At 42.3% G+C, this 23,765-nt stretch overlaps 4 protein-coding genes across 11 annotated transcripts; 3 read left to right on the top strand and 1 right to left on the bottom strand.

Annotated features, from left to right (window-relative positions):
* The first annotated feature begins 48 nt into the window (after nucleotides 1–48).
* Nucleotides 49–734, top strand: LOC135645936 (uncharacterized). Its single transcript, XM_065164861.1, has 2 exons — nucleotides 49–276; nucleotides 373–734. Exon 2 carries the CDS (start codon nucleotides 424–426, stop codon nucleotides 631–633), a length of 210 nt encoding a protein of 69 aa, XP_065020933.1. The 5' UTR covers nucleotides 49–276; nucleotides 373–423; the 3' UTR covers nucleotides 634–734.
* Nucleotides 735–1,398: 664 nt separating this feature from the next.
* LOC135645934 (receptor-like protein kinase THESEUS 1) lies at nucleotides 1,399–5,658 on the top strand. 4 transcript variants are annotated; one of them, XM_065164857.1, is made up of 3 exons: nucleotides 1,399–2,123; nucleotides 2,234–2,432; nucleotides 2,754–5,658. In XM_065164857.1, exon 3 carries the CDS (start codon nucleotides 2,888–2,890, stop codon nucleotides 5,420–5,422), a length of 2,535 nt encoding a protein of 844 aa, XP_065020929.1. In that variant the 5' UTR covers nucleotides 1,399–2,123; nucleotides 2,234–2,432; nucleotides 2,754–2,887; the 3' UTR covers nucleotides 5,423–5,658. The 4 variants fall into 4 exon arrangements, with proteins under 4 accessions (XP_065020929.1, XP_065020926.1, XP_065020928.1 ...); XM_065164854.1 differs by having other exon boundaries at nucleotides 2,653–5,658; XM_065164856.1 differs by having other exon boundaries at nucleotides 2,234–2,547; nucleotides 2,653–5,658.
* Nucleotides 5,659–6,417: 759 nt separating this feature from the next.
* Nucleotides 6,418–8,244, top strand: LOC103994346 (uncharacterized). Its single transcript, XM_009414669.3, has 2 exons — nucleotides 6,418–7,392; nucleotides 7,579–8,244. The coding sequence occupies exons 1-2, from the start codon at nucleotides 6,780–6,782 to the stop codon at nucleotides 7,989–7,991; spliced, it is 1,026 nt and encodes a 341-aa protein (XP_009412944.2). The 5' UTR covers nucleotides 6,418–6,779; the 3' UTR covers nucleotides 7,992–8,244.
* LOC135645933 (B3 domain-containing protein Os07g0563300-like) lies at nucleotides 8,235–23,344 on the bottom strand. 5 transcript variants are annotated; one of them, XM_065164850.1, is made up of 14 exons: nucleotides 22,972–23,344; nucleotides 22,178–22,259; nucleotides 21,949–22,047; nucleotides 20,955–21,177; nucleotides 20,477–20,870; nucleotides 20,252–20,348; nucleotides 18,201–18,375; nucleotides 17,542–17,618; nucleotides 16,594–16,992; nucleotides 13,859–13,908; nucleotides 11,856–12,068; nucleotides 11,260–11,373; nucleotides 10,000–10,067; nucleotides 8,235–9,218 (listed from the first exon to the last, which is right to left on the bottom strand). In XM_065164850.1, exons 1-14 carry the CDS (start codon nucleotides 23,121–23,123, stop codon nucleotides 8,614–8,616), a joined length of 2,748 nt encoding a protein of 915 aa, XP_065020922.1. In that variant the 5' UTR covers nucleotides 23,124–23,344; the 3' UTR covers nucleotides 8,235–8,613. The 5 variants fall into 5 exon arrangements, with proteins under 5 accessions (XP_065020922.1, XP_065020920.1, XP_065020921.1 ...); XM_065164848.1 differs by having other exon boundaries at nucleotides 20,955–21,288; nucleotides 22,972–23,343; XM_065164849.1 differs by having other exon boundaries at nucleotides 8,235–9,215; nucleotides 20,955–21,288; nucleotides 22,972–23,343.
* Nucleotides 23,345–23,765: the final 421 nt, after the last annotated feature.

The following is a 23,765-nucleotide window of genomic DNA, read 5'->3' as shown; positions in this document are numbered from 1 at the left end:
GCATGCATGCAATAATAAATCACGTCAAAGAGAAGTATGGGAGAGAATGGAATTCAAGCAGCTTTAACTGCACAGGCTTCTGGTTTGGGTAGCCATCAACAATAAGGTCTTCTCACCACCTAAACCAAAGAGACGGTGGCGGACAAGGCTGTCTGCCACCGTGCCAACCTCCTCCTCCTTCTTCTTCGTCTGCCAGACCAGTCGCAGCAGATGGCATATCCTCCTGTCGTTCTTCCTCCCCCTTACCCTACCTAAACGACGTGCCCTGTCTCATACGTCTCGACATCCCCTCCCCATCTGCCAACCTCCTCTTCTTCGTTCTTGCTTGCTGCTCTCTCGTTTCCTCTCTCACCATTTAGCATGCATATGTAGAGATACATACACCTACACGAGAGAGGAGGAGAGGCGAAGAAGAAGAAGAAGATGGCGTTCTTCTGCTTTCTGGTGGACCAGCGGCGGACGGTGAGGAGCAGCAAGCCGGCGGCCGGGATCTGCTCGCGCTGCGGTGGCTGCGCCAGCGCCGCCGACATGGTGACCCTCACGCGATTCTGCTACGTCCCCGTTCATCGTAAGACCTGGCGGGCCATCATCTGCACCTTCTGCGGCGCCTTCCTCAAGTCCTACCACCGGTAGATGCATGCAGACGATACCTGCAGATCGAAACGTTCGCGTATGCAAAGCATCATTTACATGTACGATGGAATGGATATATCTTGTGAGTTAGTTCGATTTGACGCTCGTGGATTTTTCTTCCCCTAAAGATCGATCTAATCGAAGAATCGATCATTTACTTTTCTTCTGGAGTAAAGCGCATAGCCATTATTATTTGTTCTCACCGACCCAATACAGAGGAACGCAAGCTGTCCCCATAAATTGCTCATTTGATCCTCCCATCCGTCCACCAATACCTCTTTTCATTAAATAGCCGGACACATGAATTCGCTCTCCCAACCCTCCCCCCATGGATGGGGAGCAATTGGATGGTTCCAATTAATAGTTATGTTCAGGATCGGTATTAGTACTTCTGTCACATCCCCCGACTTCTCACCAATTAACAATTAAGACTCGAGAGAGAGAGAGAGAGAGAGAGATCTATTCAACTTGAGAGAATCTAATGGCATTAAAGATAAAGATGGAGAGGATCCTAAGCCAATAGTATGCGGTTCTGTCAACAGTAGCAAACAAACATTCTACGTCTTGTTCACGTCAATCATGTTATCCAACATGATCTGATCGGCCTTCCCAAGGATCATTCTGCAGGTTCTGAAGGATTATTCATCCATTTCCTTCATAGCAGTGCATCCGGTAATGCATTCCGAACCACTGCAGAATCCGAGTGTTTTCATCAAGTTGCAATCTCCGATTCGTCTATTCTGTGTTTGCATGCATGATTCTGTGGGCGCGTATGATCGATCCACCGTGAATCTGATGTCTCGAAGCTAAAACGGGGAAGCATCCACCGACAACGCGATGGAGACTGTGACGAAGGAAGACGAAGCACGACGACAACAGCGTCCTCAATCAATCCGTACGTAAGGATGAAGATAGAACAGTCGACGGCGCTCTGTCCGCCTTTAAACGCGGTGACAAACACGATACCACCACATAAACAAAGATTTGATTGCGTCCCAAAGAGAAGGAATCAGACACATAAAGAAAGCTTCATCCGCGAGGGAAGAAGAAGGCCGCAAGCTGTGACCCATCTCTGGCGATGAAGACAGACACGGCGGTCGGGCACCGTCATCAAACGTTGACCCCGACGGCAAACAGGTGACGGCCGTCGGGCAACGGAAAGATCCAAGTGACGGGAGTCGATGTCGTCCGCTGACGCCGTCAAGCGCGCCATGTGCGCGAAGCCGCGTGAAGGCACATGGCCCTCTGTCTCCTCTCCCCATCTCAAAAAGACCTCTGTCTCCTGTCACATCCGCGGCGAAATTTACTCTCGTGCATACCGGAGCTCGGTCGCACATCTCTCGTGGCTCCATTTGAAGATCCATCTCGGCTCCTCGGCATTGGTGGTCACGGAGAGGAGGAGGAGGAGGAAATGGAAGGAAGCCGCGCCGCATGATCTCGAGGGTTGGACTGGAACAGCTCTAAATCCGCTCGCTGGCATCGGAAAGCTGGTCATTATGAGTGTTCATGTCTTCGCTCTTTTACTGTCGTCTCCCTCTCACCGTGTCTGGATAAAAAAGAAGGCCACAGCTGATGTGGGTCCTGTGGCTTCTCTCTGTAGGTGGTGGCAGCCAACCTCATCTCATTCCCCAGGCTGGAAAGCAGCTGTTTTGGGTCTCACAACAGCCTTGGCAGATCCTTATGGTGGGCTCATTCAGCTCAAAATCCCGTCTTTGTCCATCCTCGGAGCACTGCCCGAGTTCCGATCTTGGAGTGGGAAGGGGGTGTGTCTGAGTTCCGGAGGAGAAGTCCCTATCTAGGTTTATCTCCTTGCTCTTCTCTGGTTTTGTTTTCCTTAGAACAAGGGCTCCGCTCTTGTGGATCTCAGTTCTTTCATGATTTAGAGTACTTTATCCTTTTCCCTTGGTCCGTCAGGTGATTGGCATTTGGATTCTTCTTTATTTTCCATCTTTTTTCCTGCATTTTTTTTGGACTGATCGTTTGTTTTCCTACTTCGTATCTTTCTGCTTTCCATTTTAGCGCAATCAGAAACTGAGGAGAAATAGTTTAGGAGCTCAGAAAGTAAAGATCAGTAGAATGTGCTGATCTTGATCTGCAAGTTACGGACTTTCGTTGCTTAGGTCTCAAGAATGTGATCCACAAGTTTCGAGTTGGGAATTTGGTGATCTGATTTCTCCTTTTGGAATATAAAGTGCTGGAGATACTCATCTCATAATCTCACTGTGCATGCATCTGGCTGTATTAGGAGTTGAGGATGGGGAATCTGGAAATGATGAGGTTGATCTATTTGGTCTTCTCTGTTTTATTCCCTGCCTTGATTCTTGAGAGTTCCTCTGCTGCATTCACTCCCGCAGACAACTATCTCCTCGCCTGCGGATCTTCCCAGGATGTGTCGGTCCAAGGCCAACTTTTCGTTCCTGATTCGCAGCAGTCCTCGTTTTCTCTAAGAACTTCCGGAGATGGAACCTTTTCCGCCTCCAATTCTGCTCTCCCATCCCCTGTGTACCAATCCCTTCGAATCTTTCAGGAACTTGCCCACTATAGTTTCGATATCCGGCAAGAGGGCCGCCATTGGATCCGTCTCTACTTCTATCCCGCTCCCAATTCTGGCCATGACTTGAGCTCTGCTCCTTTGACCGTCGTGACAGATGAGTTCGTCCTCATGAATAACTTCACCTTCAAGAACTCCAACCGTACTTGCCTGTTCAAAGAGTACTTGGTGAACGTGACCTCTGATTCCTTGGTCCTCACCTTTATCCCGTCAAATGGCTCCGTTTCATTTGTTAATGGGATCGAAGTCATCTCGGTTCCTGACGGGCTGATCTATGACCAGGCTCTTGCTATACCTAATGCCCCTTTCAGTGGTCTTTCGGTGCTCGGTCTCGAGGCCATGTATCGCTTGAATATGGGTGGTCCTCTGCTCACACCACAGAATGATTCTCTTGGGAGGACTTGGGAAAATGATGCCAAGTTCCTTCACGTAAACAGCTCTGCGGTGAAGGTGTCGGTGGATCTTGCAACTATAACTTACCCTGACGGAATCACCATTGAGACAGCACCAAGGTGGGTTTATTCCACCGCCGAAGCAATGGAAGATGCAAACGTGACGGATTTAAATTTCAACATCACCTGGGTCTTCTCGGTGGATCCAAGCTTCCTTTACCTGATCCGTCTCCATTTCTGTGATATCGTTAGTAAGGCTCTGAACACGCTCGTCTTCAATGTTTATGTCAATTCTGACATTGCCATCGCCAGTTTGGATCTGTCATCGCTCAAGGGTGAGTTGGCAGTACCCTACTACAAGGATTTTGTTTCAGGCTCCTCAAATGGTTCGAACACACTGTCTGTTAGTGTCGGTCCAGATACGATGGCTGATTTCAGCAATGCTATATTGAATGGGTTGGAGATCATGAAGATTAGCAACGATGCAAAAAGCTTGGATGGAGTCTATGCTGTGAAAGACCTTCTGCCTGAGTCACCCTCGGGGAGGAATAAATTGGGAATAGTAATTGGAATAATCTTGGGATCATTGGTTGTCATCGCATTGGCAACTTTGAGCTACTGCTGTTTTGTTGTTCGCAAGAGAAAAACTAGGCCCCATGACCATCCATGGTTACCGCTACCCTTCTATGGGAACTCCCACACCATCAGCAAAGTGTCAACAACTTCTCAGAAGAGCGGAACAGCAAGCTGCATATCTTTGGCCTCGACAAACCTTGGACGTGTTTTCATGTTCCAAGAGATCCTGGATGCCACCAACAAGTTTGACGAGAGCTTGCTTCTTGGAGTGGGTGGGTTTGGAAAAGTCTACAAGGGCACACTAGACGATGGCACTAAAGTTGCTGTCAAGCGAGGGAATCCGAGGTCCGAGCAAGGGCTAGCTGAATTCCAGACCGAGATCGAGATGTTATCCAAGCTCCGCCATCGCCATCTGGTCTCGCTCATAGGCTACTGTGATGAGCGTTCTGAGATGATTTTGGTCTACGAATACATGGCGAATGGGCCTCTAAGGAGCCATCTATATGGTACCAACCTTCCATCGCTGTCATGGAGACAGCGCCTTGAGATCTGCATCGGTGCTGCAAGGGGATTGCATTACCTTCACACCGGTGCAGCACAGAGCATCATCCACCGTGACGTGAAGACCACCAACATTCTTTTAGATGAGAACTTCGTTGCTAAGGTGGCAGACTTCGGCCTTTCAAAGACTGGTCCTGCCTTGGATCAGACCCATGTTAGCACTGCGGTGAAAGGGAGCTTTGGATATCTCGATCCTGAGTACTTCAGGAGGCAGCAGCTGACTGAGAAGTCTGATGTCTACTCCTTTGGTGTTGTATTGATGGAAGTTCTCTGTGCAAGGCCAGCTCTCAACCCTGTGCTCCCCAGAGAGCAGGTGAACATTGCGGAGTGGGCAATGAGCTGGCAGAAGAAGGGCATGCTGGAAAGAATTGTAGATCCAGCATTGGTGGGGAAAATTCATCCAGGTTCCCTTAGGAAATATGGTGACACGGCCGAAAAATGCCTGGCAGAACAGGGAGTTGACAGGCCGACAATGGGAGATGTTCTATGGAACCTTGAGTATGCTCTCCAGCTTGAGGAGACTTCATCGCTTGCCGACCCATATGAGAACAGCATAAGGAGTATCTCTGGTATCATGTTACCGCAGATGGAACCTCTGGACAGCAGCATTAGCGTAGTCGAGGGAGTAAACACCAGTACTGACGATGACACAGAAGATGCTACAACAAGCGCGGTATTCTCTCAGCTTGTAAACCCTCGAGGAAGATAAGGTCAAATCAGATTGTTGCTTCAGAATTTGCTGCAGGTATGTGCAAATGAAAGATTACTTTCTATGACTGTGAGTTCTTGTGTTTCAATTTATAACATATGCCAATTTGATGAGGCTACGCCGCAACGACTTAGGGCTAGATATCTTCAGTTGTAAGCTGGGTGCCTTCAGCTTGTGAAATATCCATGATTAATATCCAATGATAATAAATGATTGAAACAAGCTTTTTTTTTTTATGTCAAGATGTCAGAACTTGGTGTTTTTATCTTGAAGTTCTTAAGCAGAGTGCTCAACACCCTTGTTTAGGGTGTGACTTAGCATATGGATCATCCATGCAAAACAAGTGATGCCTAATTCTTGTGTTAGGAAATAAAGATAAAAAAGATGCTCTGAATCTGAAGACTGACAAAGGTCAATCTCTAAACCAGTAGCAGAAACCATGTTACCTCCAGCTGGAAGAAGGTAACTCCTCCTGTGTGAAGTAGATCTATGACTAATATTATAGGCAAAGGTCATCGACCATAATAAGAACCCTCTCGTTGCTATTGGTTTGGCATCCAAATTCCAATGATGTATCAGAGGAGATTAGCTCCGTAGCTGAGTCACCTGTAATCTCTTTGTAATTGTTTACACGGCATCACATGCAAGCTTCTTTAGCTCTTCTTACTGTTGGCCAGTAGCAAAGAACTCCGAGTTCCAAGAAGCCTTGCATCATCCTCGACACTTGGAATGCCACCACTCGTCGGTGGGTGCTGCGACCAGACTAACTCGTTTGATTGGGAAGAAGAACCACGCGAGTCAATGCATGACTCAGCTGTTCAGACCCTGTAGACATTACCGAGTCGAGTCGGTCGTCGTGTCTGCATGCAAGAAGAAGACAGGACAGAGCCTTATCGTTCCCGTAATCGAGTCGAGGTTGACGCGTGCAACCGCGTAAACATCATCTCTGAACGTCCCATTCAATGCTTGCTTGTAGTCATCAGCAGGCGTTACGGTCGGTGAGTCTGCCCGAGTTGCCGACGACGAAGCGCTGATCGACGCTCTCTTTATGGTTGCGAGGGACTTCATGTTCTTTAGCTTCCGCCCCATATTTGTCCCCGTGATTTGGTCGCTGTCGGTCTCTCGCTTGACATCAAAGATGCTCGCTATCTTGAGTTGACTTCGGATCGGTCAGACCAAACGTTCGTAGTCGGCAGCATGAAGGTAGATGACACCCCGCGGCTAGAGGTGATGGCGTCACAGCAACACCTACGCCTCTTCTCTATATACATCACCCTCCTCTCCTCCCGTTAGCTGCCACCGACGCAGCCCAAACGAACAAAGAGCGTAAGACTGTGGTCGCTTACCGGCGGTGACGATGGGCTCCCCCCGCACGAGCGGCAGCGGCTCGCGGATGCTGTTCCTCAAGGCGGCGCTCGCCTCTGCCGCGGTGGTGGTAACGACGGCCGTGATGCTCCACGCGGGTCCACCCATCCGACGGCTCCTCGCCACCGAGGCCCCCCGGGCGTACGCCTCGATCCTGGCCTGGCTCACACCGCCCTACCTCTACTTCGTCCTCAACGCCATAATCCTCTCCATCGCCGCTGCCTCCCGCTTCCACAAACCGTCCGCCGACTCTACCGATCGGGTACCTGTTTCTCCGGCCGAGATGGTGGTTCACCCACCGGACTACATGCTTCCGGTTGAGTACCAGGAGGAACATTCGTGGGACGCCCCCTCGACGCGGCTCGTCGCCGCCGCGTCGGAGGAGTACTATGGCGGTGGTGAGCAGGAGGCGATGGTGTTGGGCCAGGAGGAGACGGTGGTGAAGGCGGAGGCAGCGGGAGAAGAAGAAGAAGTGGAGCAGGAGCTCGTTTCATCGAGGTCGAGCTGGACTCCAGAGCGCATGGCGTCGCCGGAGTTCCCGACGGATAAACCGCTAGTTTCCGTGAGGTTAGGCCACCGCAAGAACCACAAGTCCACCCCCGACGGTATCATCACTGCCGCCAAATTAAACTATCTTTTCTTTCACACGTGTGCTCCGAATTATTTGCTCCATGTCTAAACTAGTGGTGACCTCACGACGGTGATGCCACCATCAAACCCGGTCCGCCCGTTTCCTTTTCTCCGTTGGCGAGCGGTGCGAATGATGATAGTGAGATTATACGATGGTGCAGGTAAGGCGCTGCGGAGAGTGGCGAGGCCGAGGCGGGAGGAGACGCTGGAGAGCACGTGGCGGGCGATAACGGAGGGCCGGGCAGTGCCGCTGGCGCGCCACCTCAAGAAGTCCAACATGTGGGACACACGCGCCGCCCTCGAAGATGCGGAAGCACCGGAAACGGCGGCGGTGACGCGGAAGTCGGAGACGCTCAGCGACCGCGAGACTGCAAGGCCGCATTCCGGTGGAGGCTGCGGGGAGTCATCATCGTCATCGACGTCGACAACGACGTCGGGCGTGGGACGGGGGACGCTGCGGAGGGAGCCGTCGCTGGGGCAAGAGGAGCTGAACCGGCGGGTGGAGGCGTTCATAAGAAAGTTCAACGAGGAGATGAGGTTGCAGCGGCAGCGGTCGCTGCAGCAGTTCGCTTAGATGATCGACCGTGGGAGTCACTGATCTACCAATAAAAGTAGAACACAAAAGAGACGAGGGAAAGCGTTTCAGGGTAGGATGAAAGAGATGGAAGAATGACTACTTGTTTGTTGGTGTAATTGCTTTTCTTTCTGTGTTTTGTTTATGTTTTAGGCTCTAATTCTGTGCTGTACTTTCTCTGTATTTACTTCAAATTATATGTGGATATATCATAAATGCAATTGCGACCGTTACAGCCAACGATTAACCACCACCTTTAAAGAGCCTTTTCTTACAACTAACTTTTTCTGTTACGTGTCTGCCCCACAATAGACTCAGACATCTCTACTTGACACACCTATTTGGCTTACAGAAGACGAAACAACAACAACAGCAAATGGAACTTACGATGCATCAGCATTCTGATCGAGTGTTCTATACACATTGGAGCTGTTTGCCAGATATGACTCGAAAGACCATTGCAGTTAATAAATACCACCGATGTTCAGTCGCCAAGTAGCTCCTTCGGTATGCAATCCTCAAGCGGAAGGGATAGATGATGCGGATCTAATTGCCTACTATACAAGCCCGTAATCTAGCATCTGCATAATTAATTTTGGCTTCCTGGTCTTGCTCGTTTCAGTTATCTCGCTGTTCTAGTTGCGGAGTCTCTGATGAGCCTCATCATGCTTCCAGTATCAGATTTGGGTGATGGATCTTCCTCCCTCTCTGGCTGGATGTTTAAATCGATTTGAGGGGCCTTAACTGCCGTCGGAGAAGTTCTTCTGTGGTCAGGTGCTGCATCGACTATCGTATCGTTGTTCGCTATTTCTTTTTGAGAAGCATTGTCATCGCCTGGACCAGTCGACGATGGGTCACTCTTCACTTGTGGCAGCACCTCAGACGATGGTAGCATGGGCTTCTGCTGCTGCTTCCGTGCAGTCTCAGATTCCTTTTCAGACTGACGCTTTTCACGCCTTAACATGAGTGTTCTGAACCTGCGTTTCACGGTGAGGCAAACGTTGCAAGTGCAAGTCTGCTTGTGCTTGGGACCTTTTCCGCTTGGAGGCTGTATACAGACGATGCATGTGCAGCCAGGCCTGTGCCGTGGGTGTCTTGTTGTTGGTTGAGACGTCGGAAGGTTTTTGCCTTCACCAAGAATGGCAAGGTTGGCAAGTGTATCGAGCCCATCAGATACTTCAATGTTGTTGCTTTCTACTTTCACCTTGGCCCTCTTGGAAGCATCTGCTAATCACCAAACAATTGGTGTCAACAAACCCATACATCAAGAAAACAAGTTGAATAAAATGCTAAATCAAATTTGTGTCAAAATTTTCAAAAAGCTCGCTACCTCAGATCAAATTCAGTGTTACAGGTTAAGTTATCTTCCGAAATGATACGGTAAAATAACATGTGAACCTCAGCACAGAAATGCACATCAAAGTTTAGCGTAAAGTGTTTGGTGGTGTGCTCATAATGTCTATGACGTCAAATTGGAAGCTGAAGCCATGGTACTAAAATATGCTATTAGCATTTTATCATGTGCCTCGCTAGTGTAATAATGACGAACTGTGAGAACATCCTTCCTCTTTTAAGCATACAACTCTGGCGATCAGTCTATTTTAACATACCCCATGGAAAATATCCAAAGATTGATGTTCCAATTTCCTGATGACCCTTACTTCAAAACCTTTATTGAAGTAACAGCATTTAAATGATCATTGCACTTCCCAGAACCATACCTATACCCAGACATGCAACTGATTTATGTATTTTCCATGAGAAGTACATTACAAGTGTCCATATACTTGACCTGGAATTCTCAAGTAAACTATTCAACAGAGTCTCCCACATTTTTTTATCAATGAGACAGGAACAACCATATTGGCAATAATCAGTCCTCTTGTCAAATGCTTAAAATGGCATTATCATGTTCTTAAATCAAAAGTCAAATGCATTAGTAAGAAATATTTTGATTTGTTACCATAGGAAATGGGTATTGCCAAATTAATCACAGAACTTTTCGCACCTGTTTTACAAGAGATCATAGCAGCTATCTGCTCCAAATTCAATTCTTGTGCAAATGAACAAGATGACCTACATGTTCAAAGAAAAGTCAAACTATCAGAGAAGCATCACATTTTGCTCAGTAAAAAATATATATAAACTGATGACATTTAGCTAAGGTTTCAGAAAAGTCAAATTACAATATTAAACAGATATCTTGTGGTTATGCTAACTCTAACTTAGAGTTCATATCACAAACAATCAAACATCATCAAGTTTAGCTACCATGGAATGTGCCACAACGTATGGCACCTGGTAAGCCAAGTAGGATTTTACATGACTCCTCCGGTCCCACAAATTCTGAAGACATAGCCAAGAACTCTGTCAAAGGCCCCTTCAGCATAGAGGCTTTCACAAAGGCCTACGAGTCATCAACCACTTGTGCCCATGTCAACTCCACAAGTAGACAAGGCATACCACCACTCAGGTAAACAAACATAATTTCTCAGCTCCTCTCCTGCATTGACCGCTAGGAATGCCAACTTTAGTCCATAATTAGCTAACAACTAATCTCTACAACCAGACAAGCTCATCCCCTTTATAAACAGAGCCCTCTATGAACCCAAAGAAAGCTCTCTTGAAAGAATTGTCTCAGTTAGATTTGGTCACTCCATCAGAGGCAATTTCTGGTGTCCTAATGATGTTCATATTGTAGGCCAACAAATTTGGAGGGTCTTTCTCTTCCCTTCCTGCAACCGGGTGAGCACCAAAATGACAAAGGGCCACACAGCCATCCAACAGTTATGCCACTCCCATCCTCTAGTTTTCATGCAGCAACTGTAATTCTAGTAGCTTCTTGCATCTAACATCACAGAAACTTTTTTGACCATCACAAACAATTTGCTTACGAAACTAGAATCACCGACCTTCTAAAATCATGCAAATCTCACATGTATCAGTACCTTACCAAAGTGATTACTCTTATGAAATTGAGCATCACAAACAAAATGCTCTCAAGCAGCTGTCTTTAGCTATGTAAAGCTTTTAAATGCTATGCTAAGTGAACACAAAAGGTAATACAGCAAACAATGTGTTGTGATTGCCTGAAGAAAATTGCAATTCACAGCCTTTCAGCTTTGACAAAGCACAATCTAGTAGAAAATCTATGGGATAGACCTTTATTCTATATTTAATACAGATAAGGTCCATCTATGGATGCCATCATTTAATTGAACTCTGAAATGTTTTTAGTTTCTTAAAAACTAAAGAAATTCCAAATCACCTTTCAGGATCCGAAACATTTTCAGTACAAGTCCACTTAAATGGCAGGAGTGTGTCAATTGGCAGTTTGCGCCACTTCAAACAATCCTCACACTGAGCCCATTGATAATTTTCACTGGTCAAAAACACAAACATTAGATTTCAATGAGCACAATATAAGTAATTTATTCTTATTAAAAGAAATACATGTTAATGAAGTAACAAAAACACAGACATTAGCATTCAATGAGCACAATATAAGTAATTTATTCTTATTCAAATAAATACATGTTAATGAAGTAACAACAAGTGATTCCCATAGAATAAGCAAACATTACGTAGATTCGAATGACAACCACTTGCAGGAATAGTCAATCTCATTGAACTTTTCATTTATACCGAGTGACAAAATAGAAATGAGGTGTAAAGAAACACAAGGCTTTTAATTTCGAATGATACTGCCCATACCGGGCGGTACGTACCGGTCCGCCAGTAGACCGGTACGCGGACCGCCCACTACTGGGCGGTACCATTGATTGGAGTTGTTTCTGCCCCATTACCGTAGCGAGCGGTATTAGCCGAGGGACAAGGAAGAAGAGGGAGAAGAAAAGGGTGAACCTGGAGATCCGACGCCGCTCTCCCTTGACGATCCTGATCCGTCGCGGACGTCGCAGATGAGATGTCACCTCCTCCTCGTCTGAGGCAACGAGGCCTTGGCGTCGTCGGCGATTTCTCCTCAGCCACGTGGGGAGAAGAAGCCTCGACGGGGAGAAAAAACCATTCCCCACGCGGGGAGAAGAAACCGCGTGTGGGGAGAAGAAACCACCTCTTCTACCATACCGAGCCGAGATCAAAATTCCGATACGGTACAAAATTGCAATCCTTGAAGAAACATGCAAATACACATAATCCACATACGAAGTACATCTAAAATGTGGGTTAAACACCTATGCTCCTTGTTTCATCTTAAAGTCCAAATTTCTATATCACAAAACCTACCACTACATGGCATAAGGGTAGAGGAAGCAACTTCTACATGATATTAGAAAATGGATCCAAAATTACTTGTCAAAATAAGCCCTTAACAGGTTAACATTTTTCTTTTCCCACATGGCTATGAAGCAGATGAAAAATTGAGCCAAATGTTCTTATTATGATGGGTAAACTGATTCGGATTCATCAAAAGCAACTGGTTAGCATGATAAAAGTTAATCCAAGTGTACACATTAAACACACACACTAAATGAGAGAAGACTTCAAAGAAGAATCATAATTTTCATCTAGTTATGCCACTTTCAAAAACTCGTTTCTCTCTCACACAGAATTACCTTAAACATGAAAATCCGAGCACACTGTATGGGTGCAGATACAAGTCATACTGCTAGTCTGTTTCTGGCATAGAATCAGATATCCATTATCTTTGGACCATGACACAGGTTCAGTAACTAGATTGCTTACAACATGAAATAAGATCCAGATCAAATACCATAGCAGTTTGAGTGAAAAGAATTGTGAGCAAAGAAGTAGAACCTAGAACACGGTTTTAGGGGTAAAGGGGTTTGGATAAATATGCTTCCCCTTGTTAGCATAACCTTCAAGGGAAATCTTGTGCATATAGGAAGTACCAGTACAAATGAGTTCCTACTTCTCACTTCTGGGTAGAATCGTCTTCCACTGATTAAGAGTTCCATGATTTTCTCTCACCTCTCAATATGGATACCATTGATATAAATATGTAGCCCAATTTCCAAGCCATTTTAACTTTGTAACTCATTTTTTAATACCATGTACCTTCCTCTGTTCTGCATTCTAATTCCTCATAACTTATATGCAAGATTTATACCTCCTTGAGACATACTCCTTTTTCATACTATACAATGGCCTGATTCTAAACAGAATGCCTTGATAAAAAAGAATAAAAATGAATGCGGGAGCAACCCACATGGAGTTTTTTGACTTAACTATCATATATTGCCAGTTCCCTATAGCAGTGACTGAAATCCAAACTGAATTGATAAGGTTCTCCACTGCCAACCTATCCTACATTGTACTACAGGACAAACTCTGTAAGTTACCATTTAAAAACTACAACGACCAACATGTCAAGATACTGATCAACTGAGATATATATGTGTATATATATATGTGTGTATGTATACATATATATAAATACATATATATATACATACATATATACATATATATAAATACATACATATATATACATATGTATATACATATATATACATATGTATATACATATATATACATATATATATATATATACATATATATATATATATATATATATATATATATATATATATATATATATATACATATATACATACATATACATATATAATATACAGAAGTGCTTCTTTTGGATCTTTAGGTGTATCACTGGCCTGTTTTTCTTCAATAGATACATTTGGCATGCAAGTTTTAATTTCATTTTAAGATCTATCAGAAAAAAAAATTCAGCATAATATATAGCACCCAGATGTTGCCATCAACATATACATTTGCAGAGTGGAGAAAACAACCGCATTAAACAAACTTTAAAAAGTAATTAAAATGTATGACGTTAAGAAATAAGGAACATGTGCCAGAAAGAATACCCAGCTGGATTTGTGGTAAAGTATGTCCGCTTCCCTAATACAGGTGCTTCCTGTTCACAATAAGGAATTGGTTGTTAAAAAGAGAAAATATAATTCCCAATTCAAATTATATATGCATAGTAATGAATATGGGGCATTTAGGAATGAAAATGCTTTGCGTTTGCAGAATGACACTCTAAAATGAAGTTATGGGGCATTTAGGAACTTGACAGTCTAATGAAGTCAGATATTCATGGTAAATCAATGCATTTTCTGGCATTTGATCCCTTACTAGAATGGCAAAGTGACTTAGCAAAAAAAAGGTTCTTGAGCTTTTCTAAATAAGCAGCAGGTTTGGTAAGAACTATGAAACATGGATATGGATACTGAATATTATACAACCTACTATGGATATGCTGATATGTCAATTCTTGAAAATGGATCCAGCACAGATACAACAAAGGAAAATATTTTAAATATATAATACTACATATGACAAACCTTGTGCTTATTGAGCACAAGGTAAGCATGGTTATTTGAAAAAGGATCCAGCATGGATACAACTATGAAACATGGATATGAATGATCTACTTATCAAGATTCAAGATAAATAATAGCTTGGGATATCAAATGGCCAGAAGACTCTTTCTGAACCAGAAAATTAGAAAGAATGCTAGTCCCATAAATAAAATAACCAAAGACTGATGTTAACAATCTCATAATTAACATAGTCAACAAGGGATGCAATGTGGTCAAGTAACACTAGGTTAGTTTAATCATATTTTAATTTGGCTATTTGTTATTCTATTTTGCAGAACATTGTTGGAATCTTCATAATAATTTTTTACATGCAGTATCAGCGAATCTTGTAAGACGTTTTCGGTCCAATATGATTACTGTATTTTATGATATGAGTTGAATTTTATGTTACTGTATGAGTATTTATTAAGGAAAGAATGAGCAGCCATGTCATCTTATTAAAGCTCTGTCAGCAGCACTTTTTCCTCATTGAAAAGAGTGCTAAAGAGCTTGAGTTTCACAAGAGAACAGAAAATGACTGACTTGAGCAGAAAGAGGTTCAGTCTTTTGGGCACTCACTATATTTTACCTCACTTGGAGTAGATTAAGTGAACAAGAGTCTTATCTTTTTTATCATAAGAGAAATGTCGGCTTAAAATCTGTTTGTATGGAGAAAAGTAGTTTCATACTTTCATTACCATGCCTTTGAAAAAGCAATAAAATCAAAAGCAAAGGGAACAATAAGGCTGGAACTTAATTCATCAACTTATCTGTCCCTATCTGACATTTAGCCCTATATAAGTCCAACTATCCAAAGAGCAAAATTTTAGGATAATCCGATCTTACTAGTTACTAGAAACCTTCTAAAATCTTATTCCGTTGCGAGGAGTCTTGTCTGCAACACAGCAACAAGGCCAATCTCTATAAGATATGCAAAGTCTGATGTGTAATGTGTACTATTCAATGTATAGTTGTGATACTCCATTCCATCAGAGTAACTTCCACCATTGACAGTCAGTTTTCTAAGCTCTTTGTTTGATTGACAGTAAAAGGACTAACAGAAAGGTTGCTTTAAGCAAATCAAGCTTTCAGTTGATATAGCTGTTCCAGTTCAAGCTAACGAAGAGCGAGAGCTCACTGATGCAACTATATTTATATTTTGAGAGTTACTTGGGTATTGACTATTGAAAATCAGATAACAAGAAAGAACAATTTTCCTCATTTCTCTCAGAAGAATGTACTTTGTCATCTGACACACTCCTTGCTGTAAAGGATCAGTACAGCTGCCCTCGCCAGCAGTCAATAGCAGAAAACCATGGCTAAAACCATAAGATATCTCTATGAATTAACAGTAGAAAAATGGAATAGTTCTCTTTTTCTAACAGTCTTTCTCTCCACTTCTAATAAGCAAAAAAGATGTTAAATCTGGATATAATATGAGTAATAAATTTTTAATCATAAATGGCGGACGTGTATAAATTATGAACGTTGCAACCAAAAAAATACAGAAGCACTTAGTCAAACGTATCCGACCTAGATATTAAACAATCAACAATCTACTTTTGCTGGACTTCCATGTAGCATCAGATGCTGTACATCATGTAGTTAAATGATTTAAAATAAACCTGAGGATAAGGAACAAAATTAGCAGCCAACTGGATATATAGTCTTATATTCACAAATAAGTGCAACCAAAGTAACAAAACACAATCAGACAAATTATACCCAACAGGATATACAAAGGTATAAGAGCCTAAGCACAAATTCTACCCATTCATGCAAAAATTAGAAATTTTAGCATAGTTTTGTGCATATATTATTGCACTGATTGATGGGTACCAGTATCTACATTTAAAACCTTGGATTTGCATAAGATCTCACCGCTATAGGAATCATAAATATCATGCATGGCATAGTGGATCGTACTATTCTCAAATTTTCAATGTATGCATGCAGTAGAAGAATATGGTGAATTTGCAAAAAAGCAAAAGCTGCAAAACAATAACCTGGGAAAAAATATCTTAATGACAAAAAGAAACTAAACAATGAAGTAGAAGGATGAAAATTATAATAAACCATACAAAGGACAAGATGGAGCAAAATTGGATCCTTCTATTAAGCATGAAGCAAACCTATAAGAGTAATACAAAGTGATATACCTTGTGACTTAAGAATCAAAAGTTAAATATCACCATAGCGGTTAAGTATAACATAAATGATAACTCTAAGCTGTTTACCTCATATTCCTCGAACTCGTGACCTTCAATCACAACAATGCCAGGAGAAGAGTTTGGAGGTGGTCGGAGCAGCTCTTGAGCCTCTTCCCATGTTAGTTTCAATTCCATGGATTCCTCATTTTCAATCCGTAGACGTTTACTCTTTGAGCCAAGAGTGCTGGCTTTCCTTTTGCTAGGAACCTGCAACGACCTGGCAGCAGGCCCATCTTGTTGTATAAATCCTGCCTTTGTGAACTTAGGCCAGGACGATTTGTCTGCTGCATTGATTGGATTACTTGGCTCTATGCTGGCTTTAGAGGCTCGAAAAGGGACATTTCCAATGAGATCTGTAACAGCAATTTTGTCATTACCTTCTGGAAGTGTTGAGAAATCACTGCCAGATATATGTGTTTGAGTATCCTGCATATGAATATGAAAATCAAACTTTAAACTTCATAGTTCTTAAGTTAAACAAAGTCAGAATTTTCAATAATTAACCAAATAAATTGGAACACCTTAGAAAGATATCATATCCCACATTTTTATTAGCATATAAAATCATCCATACTACAATGGGCATTCCTTTGGTTGATAAGGTCCTCCAGAGCAAATAAGACCATATGTATAACTATTGTAGACTTCAACTGAAATATTACTTGGAATGGTAACATCTTTTCCCACTACTGACCTCTATGTAGTGCAACATCCCTAGTTAAACTTATAATGGTAAAAGTCTCTTTTTATTGTTCTGCTAATATAGAGATGCATGCTGCCCAAGAAAAACAAAATTGATAGCAACACATTTAAAAGAAAGGTTGACACATGGATGCCAATACATCTTATGAGAAGTCTCTGTCAATATGCTTCATGAAGAAGTCAGAATCTATCTATTTTCTAGATCTACATAATTTGGTCATGCGTGCATATTTTATTTCAAGAATGTTAAACGTACAAGTCACAATAACCAACCTGTTCAGTAGAGCCGCTAGAAGCCTTTCTAAATCCCATGACCAACTTTCCTTCTGGATCTATCCTACTAAAGGTAACTGCAGAAGCACATAAAGTGTAGTTACACCAGAAAATAGCAAATAAATTTTGGTTTCACTGGAAGTAAAATTGTCTCTGGGAATAGAAGAGAATAAAGAAGAGTATGAACAAAAAAGAATCGAAGAGGTGTATTTAGAGTAAAGTCCCAGCCCTTTCCATTAGCATCTTCAAACAATTTTATTATATGGAAAATTGTATGTATATCCCCGCACAACCTTCATATATCACATCATGAGCAAAGAGCAAATGTGAAAAACTACACCCACTAGGATGAAACAACTTTCAGAAAGCTAATATAATGACTTGACATTTCATGTCGTAATGGGAACATAAAGGGTCAATTACACTAATTTTACTTTTCTTGGAATAAATGGTAACCTCAATACAAGATTTCAAAGGATCAAATATACAGGTCAGGTAAAATACATTCACAGAGTTCTGAGGGGGAAGAATCGTAGACATCTGCATTTGCCATTCAGATAAATTATGATGGATTAATACAAAGAAGAACAGAAGCATCAGATAGCATAGTCGGCTTGCAACAGTTGAGGAGAAAAAAGAAATTGCTCTGCTTATAGTACCTGTGTCTCCTGCTTGCAATTGCATTGCCTGAATACAAGGTGTAACGCCTTCCAAGACATACATCCTGCTGTTATTATTAGGCCAAAAACGAAACTGAAACACCCAATCCTTTCCACTAGCATCCTGAACTTTCAAAGGAAGTCCTTCAGGCTGAGAAATTGTGGGAAAGTATGCCTATGTTGTAACAACCATGACGATAGTCAGAGACAATCGCAAACTTAATTCTTACTCTAGTCTAGATAAGAATATATTCCAAACTTAGACATTTTATATCTAACAAAGTTTAAATTATATATTCCAAACTTAAAACCCAACACTGCATATTTTGTGCTTCAATTTTCAAATCAATGTCTGGACAAGTATTGGAGTCAAACTATAACTGGAACCCAACCCATTTAAGTTACCTTGGTCAAAGATTGACCGGCCAAAAGTATGCAAAGAAGCTTCTAGAGACTAAGATCGGTTTCTAAATGCAGCTTTACTAGCTATACCTCCCAAGAAACAAGTGATTTGCTATTTACATCGATGCCTCTCATATGTGGTAAGGGTGTATTTTAGTGTGAAATGTAGAAGTGGTAACTCATGCCTCTCAATAGCTAAAAGAATATGCATAAAGGTACACCGGCATGATATAAATTTGCAGCAAGACTATCATTAAATAAAAGTAGACATGTCAATATCTTTTTGGCATGGTACATTGCCATGCCATGCCAATCCGGTCAGCACGCCACCTGGAACAACCACCAACACTGGCAAGAATTGGCCTGATCATGTAATCTCATAGCCCAGCATGTCACAGCAAGAACCAGCATGACTTGGCAAGTGGCAATCCATGCGAACCAGCATGGTAATCTTTATTTACTAGCAACTTAAAAAAACATATGACGACATTATTTATATAATGCAAAATGAAAGATTCATATCAATTACCATAGTTTAGACTTTGAAGTACTTATTTGTACAAATCTTTTAATTTGAAGTATAAAAACTTGGTTGAGTAGGTAAAAGATTGTAATTGTGTTATCAATCATCTGCCCAGGAAGGCTAACATGGTGAGTTGATATCCTAAACCAGAAAATATGCAGGCAGATTGGCACATATGTGTGGCAGTTGAGTTGTGTTCCCCAGTTAGGTTGGCAAGTATAAGAACGTTCAAGAAAATTTCGCAAAAGCTCATCCATTTGCATGTAGACAATCCCATTGCAAAAAGGTATCAGACATCAGATCTAGTATGCTTACATGTAATTGTTAAAATCCCATCACGATCTTATAGTGTAACATTATAAGATGTAGATATTTGCAGCACACATTCTTTTATGCAAAATGAATCATTAACTTCTAAGGCTTGGCATCCATTAAAATTTGGGCCGAGCCCTAAGCCATCACTCAAGAAAGTAAGCCATCATTCTTGAATATCGGTTGTAGACTCTCTACTTAATGCTTCCTTTCCATAGCATTGTTATAGTAAAGTCAACAATCATTATTAAAGCATCATTGGCATCAGTCGTACCCTTCAACATTTCAGTTCTACACTAAAAGCCACATGGTATGGCCATAAAAAGAATGAATCAAAGACAACCTGTAGAGGTCAAGAGGATGAAGCAAAGAAGTGAAGATCAAGAAACATTGTGAGGAAGAAATAACCAAAGAGCTAATTTTAGAACTTATAAAATTGGTTCAACTTTTATACTTAACCCTGAAAGAGGCAGCATGCTGACCATCTGCAGCATATGGATCATCTCGGAGACAAGTAAGAAAAACCAAAAAAAAGTTTAGTTGCTTTGGCGTAATAGATGACAAATCATGAGAAAATTTGAATGTAAAGAATGGAAGGAGTATTAAACAACAAAATAGGTAATAGATATAGATGCAATGTCCACACAGCACTTCGATGTGAGTAGGAAACTATAATGCACCTAGAAACATGGCTCAACAGAAGAGTAATGTCAATACAACCAGATAGGGAAACAATTACTCTATAAACTTCAGGGCTCAATTACTTGATTTGTTGAAGATCTATTTCTAAGAACTGAAAAGCTTAAGAAGTCACCTCAGCACATTTCTTTGGAAGCACAAGACGTCCAATCCTGCCAGCGTCACTAGCACTTAACATCTTTTCAAACAATGGAGTGATGACGGAATTTGTACTTATAATAGGTCAAGCAAAAGCTTCAGTGGATTAGACAGAAATAATATGAATAGAATGTCAACAAATCAAGGTTAGATTAACAATGACTAAACCAAATATATAATGATTAACAAGGTGGAAGGATACTCCCCAGATATTTGTTGTAGCTCTTGATCTGTTATCCTAGGCCAATATCGAGGAAGCAATTGTGTTCGTGAACGGGCATCCACTCTAGCTCTTCCATTGCGCATTTGAATTTGCAGTTCAGTATCTGCGATACCCTCGGGGTAAAACTGCTTTGGTAATGGAGAAGTTGTTAGTTGTGGTGGTTGGTTTGACAAGAACTTCATTGGCTCCCTTGATCCATTTGTCGATGAAAAGGGAGCTGCCAACCCAATAAGTGGAGAAGAGTCTTCTTTTGAAATAGGTAAAGGTTGCAATTTGATAGATGAATTTGCTTTTGCTTCAATTTTAACTCCAGAACTGGTTGAACAAGGATCTGGAATTACTGATTTCCTTGTAGAATCAGGATCATTTTCTCCTACAAGCAAGAAAGATTTTAGCAAGACATCACTGTTTCTTACTTCTTCTTTATATTTATAGTATGAAGGAAATGACTCCAAACCTGTGTTCCCATGAGCATATCTGTCTCGTGCAATATTGTTATGGCTGCCAGACATTATTCTTTCGGGGAGTTCTTCAAATTTCTTTTCATGTGCTGATATAGAATGGCGGCCTCCAGGTGCCAGTTTTTCAATGTTACTAGGTCTGTCAAATTCATATGATAGCCTTTGCTGTAAGTCAGACTGCAAGCTTGTCATGTTCCACATATGTGGAGCTTGACGCCACTGTCCAGAAAATGGACTGGTTATCGGTCTCCCAGATTTAACAGGTAAATCTCTCCTCTCAGATACATGTTGGTGCATAAGCATAGGAGAAGACAACATTTGATTTGGTGCCTAATATATTAAGAGCAACCATAAAGCAAAGGAATTGGGTAAGTGGTAAAAACTAATATGCAACCAAAACAATTGCTCTCGGATGTCTATATCTGGAGCTAACATTATCTGGAATAAGCACAAAGGATGATATAAATAGGAAATAGACATTTGGGCTAATATATTAAAACTAGGTCAGATGAATACAGCAGCTAAATTATCCAAGTTTTGACTTGCAAAATTAGTTGCATTTCTCCTAATGTGCACACAAAAAATAATAGGATCATGTTATACCATTCTCAGACCTCTTTCCTACACAGTTACCTGTCAGTAGTCATGTTTAAAGATTTGGACGGAAGGGACGCAACAAGAATATAGGAGTGATAGGGGTCAAAAACTTTGCGTGAACAAAGAATTTATTTTATCAGGCTTTTGTTAAAACAACCAGAAGCATCGAAACTAGTACAGAGTGCCTACAATTAATGAAATTAGGTAATTAACCTTACATTTTAAACTCTATGCTCTTGTATCCAAAAAGCCAATTAAATATTTTTTGACCAACAAAAATTTTCAAATGTGGTGCAGCATGAACAATCATATACCAGAAAAAATATATAGAAAGTGACAGTGCAACCTTTAGATACTGCATAACAATCACCACAAAAGCATTATTGAGCTCACCATCGCAAGAGATTTCCTAGCGCATGCAATGCACTCAACTCCTCCAACATCAAGAAACACGTACGTAGGGGCTGAGGCGACACACCCACAATGCACCCGCTGCAAAACAAGATATACCACATAAACAGCCACCAGCAACATTTTGCGTTATTAACACTTCGGGGTGAGGCCAGACGCGCACATGCTAATCTTACTGATTAGAATAAAAACTGAGACTTTATTTTCTAACCTTGCCACACGCCTCACAGTTCCTCCAACCAGCAACATCAGAGTGAAACGTCTCGCAGAAAGACCCTTGCTCAAAAGCGCAGCTACAGGGTAACGAAAAAAATCCCGGGCAAATCTTTACGAAGGGCACTACTAACTGACGAGAACAGTAGAAAAAGGAAAAAAAAAAAGAACGCTCGACCTTTTAGAACCGTACATCCATCACCACAAAGACAAGAAACCAAATCTTACGAAGAGCACAAATTGAAGACAACAGTAAACCAAGAAACAAAAAGGAAGTTCGACCCTTCAGAACCGCATATCCAATATCACAAGCAGAAAAAGTACCATCCTATTGCACTTCCTTACATACGTTCAGCCCCCGCCCCCTCCCTCAACCCCCCCGCCCTTCCCAACACAAAAAAAAAAACGTATAAAAGAAACATATTTCAAATATGTGACCTTTTCTCCATCCGCAACGACAGAACTCCAATTCAGCAAGCAATCACAACATAACACGACTAATAGACTGTTAGTACGTAAAGATGAAAACCTCAAAGTCAGGATAACAAAAGGAAGGGAATGTCGATAAAAGAACAGCCGCCGCAGCCGCAGGCCCCCGATGATCTAATGATGCAGCAAGTAGCATCGCCCGATCAAATCTGAGCACCGAAGCGCCCAACTCCAGAACAACCAAATTCATTTATAGAAACCATCCAACGTCGAAAAGACCTTTTTCTTAACAGTAAAAAGGGAGATTTGCAAAACGAAAAAAACAAGAGAGAGAGAGAAAGAGAGAGAAGGGGGAAGACGCACGAGCAGCGGTCGCAGAGCTCAGCGATCTCGCCAGAACGAAGGCGCCACCCCCCCTTCTTCCGCGGAGGCGTGTGGTCCGGTATAACCTCCTTGCAATGGGAGTTGAAGCAGATCTTGCCCCCTGACAGCGACACCGATGTAGGCGACGACATAAAGACGAGATGGTAGGAGAATAAGAAGAGATGAAACCGCAGATCCTGGTCGAGAGCTCCCAATCAAGAATCACGAAGCCGTAAATTGGAAGCCATGAGAGTGAGGAAGAGAGTTATGAGGGGGTCTGGTGAGTTGGATTGGGTTCGCCCGATCGAGGAGGAGAAAGAATCGAGGACGACGAACGAGAGAACGAAGGGGAGGGTGCGGAAGCTCCATACATAAAAACGAGTTGGTGCTATCCCTTAATACTATCGACAGCAGCGCTTCGGACGCACACAAACCATCATACCAAAAAAGACACCGTAAAAAGCGAGAAACGAACGATCGGCGCATACACTGTTATGTGCGAGTTTGACGGTCAGGATCGATCGGGTGACAGACATGGGTGTCGGCTGCGGGGCTCAGGAATCTTTAGTCTTTGCCTTTGTCTTGACGTCATGGCTTCCCGACTGCGACGGCTGCTTCGAGATTCGTGGGATTCATCGACCAACGGTCCCAATTTGCGTGCAGGGTGCGCTCGATTCACCGTTTCTTTTCACCCATTCGGCGCAAATAGAAAGGCAACGGCGTTCATGTGGGACCCGCGTTCTTCGATTCCTCCAATCAGAAGAAAGGTGGATCGTACGGGCAGGGAAAGCGCG

Source organism: Musa acuminata, chromosome BXJ3-8, assembly GCF_036884655.1.
Source record: "Musa acuminata AAA Group cultivar baxijiao chromosome BXJ3-8, Cavendish_Baxijiao_AAA, whole genome shotgun sequence".
Classification (NCBI taxonomy): domain Eukaryota; kingdom Viridiplantae; phylum Streptophyta; class Magnoliopsida; order Zingiberales; family Musaceae; genus Musa; species Musa acuminata.
Note: the sequence above shows the minus strand (reverse complement) of the source record. Positions and strands in the feature narration are given on the sequence as shown.

What these genes read in the sequence shown, in the direction of transcription:
- LOC103994346 (XM_009414669.3), top strand. Translation starts at nt 6,780, where the DNA reads ATGGGCTCCCCCCGCACGAGCGGCAGCGGCTCGCGGATGCTGTTCCTC. An exon ending in CCACAAGTCCACCCCCGACG is followed by an intron (nt 7,393 to 7,578) that starts GTATCATCACTG and finishes ACGATGGTGCAG; the next exon opens with GTAAGGCGCTGCGGAGAGTG.
- LOC135645936 (XM_065164861.1), top strand. Translation starts at nt 424, where the DNA reads ATGGCGTTCTTCTGCTTTCTGGTGGACCAGCGGCGGACGGTGAGGAGC.
- LOC135645934 (XM_065164857.1), top strand. Translation starts at nt 2,888, where the DNA reads ATGGGGAATCTGGAAATGATGAGGTTGATCTATTTGGTCTTCTCTGTT.
- LOC135645933 (XM_065164848.1), bottom strand. Translation starts at nt 23,123, where the DNA reads ATGTCGTCGCCTACATCGGTGTCGCTGTCAGGGGGCAAGATCTGCTTC. An exon ending in GAGCTCTGCGACCGCTGCTC is followed by an intron (nt 22,260 to 22,971) that starts GTGCGTCTTCCC and finishes GTTACCCTGTAG; the next exon opens with CTGCGCTTTTGAGCAAGGGT. An exon ending in AATGTTTCGGATCCTGAAAG is followed by an intron (nt 10,068 to 11,259) that starts GTGATTTGGAAT and finishes TTGAACATGTAG; the next exon opens with GTCATCTTGTTCATTTGCAC.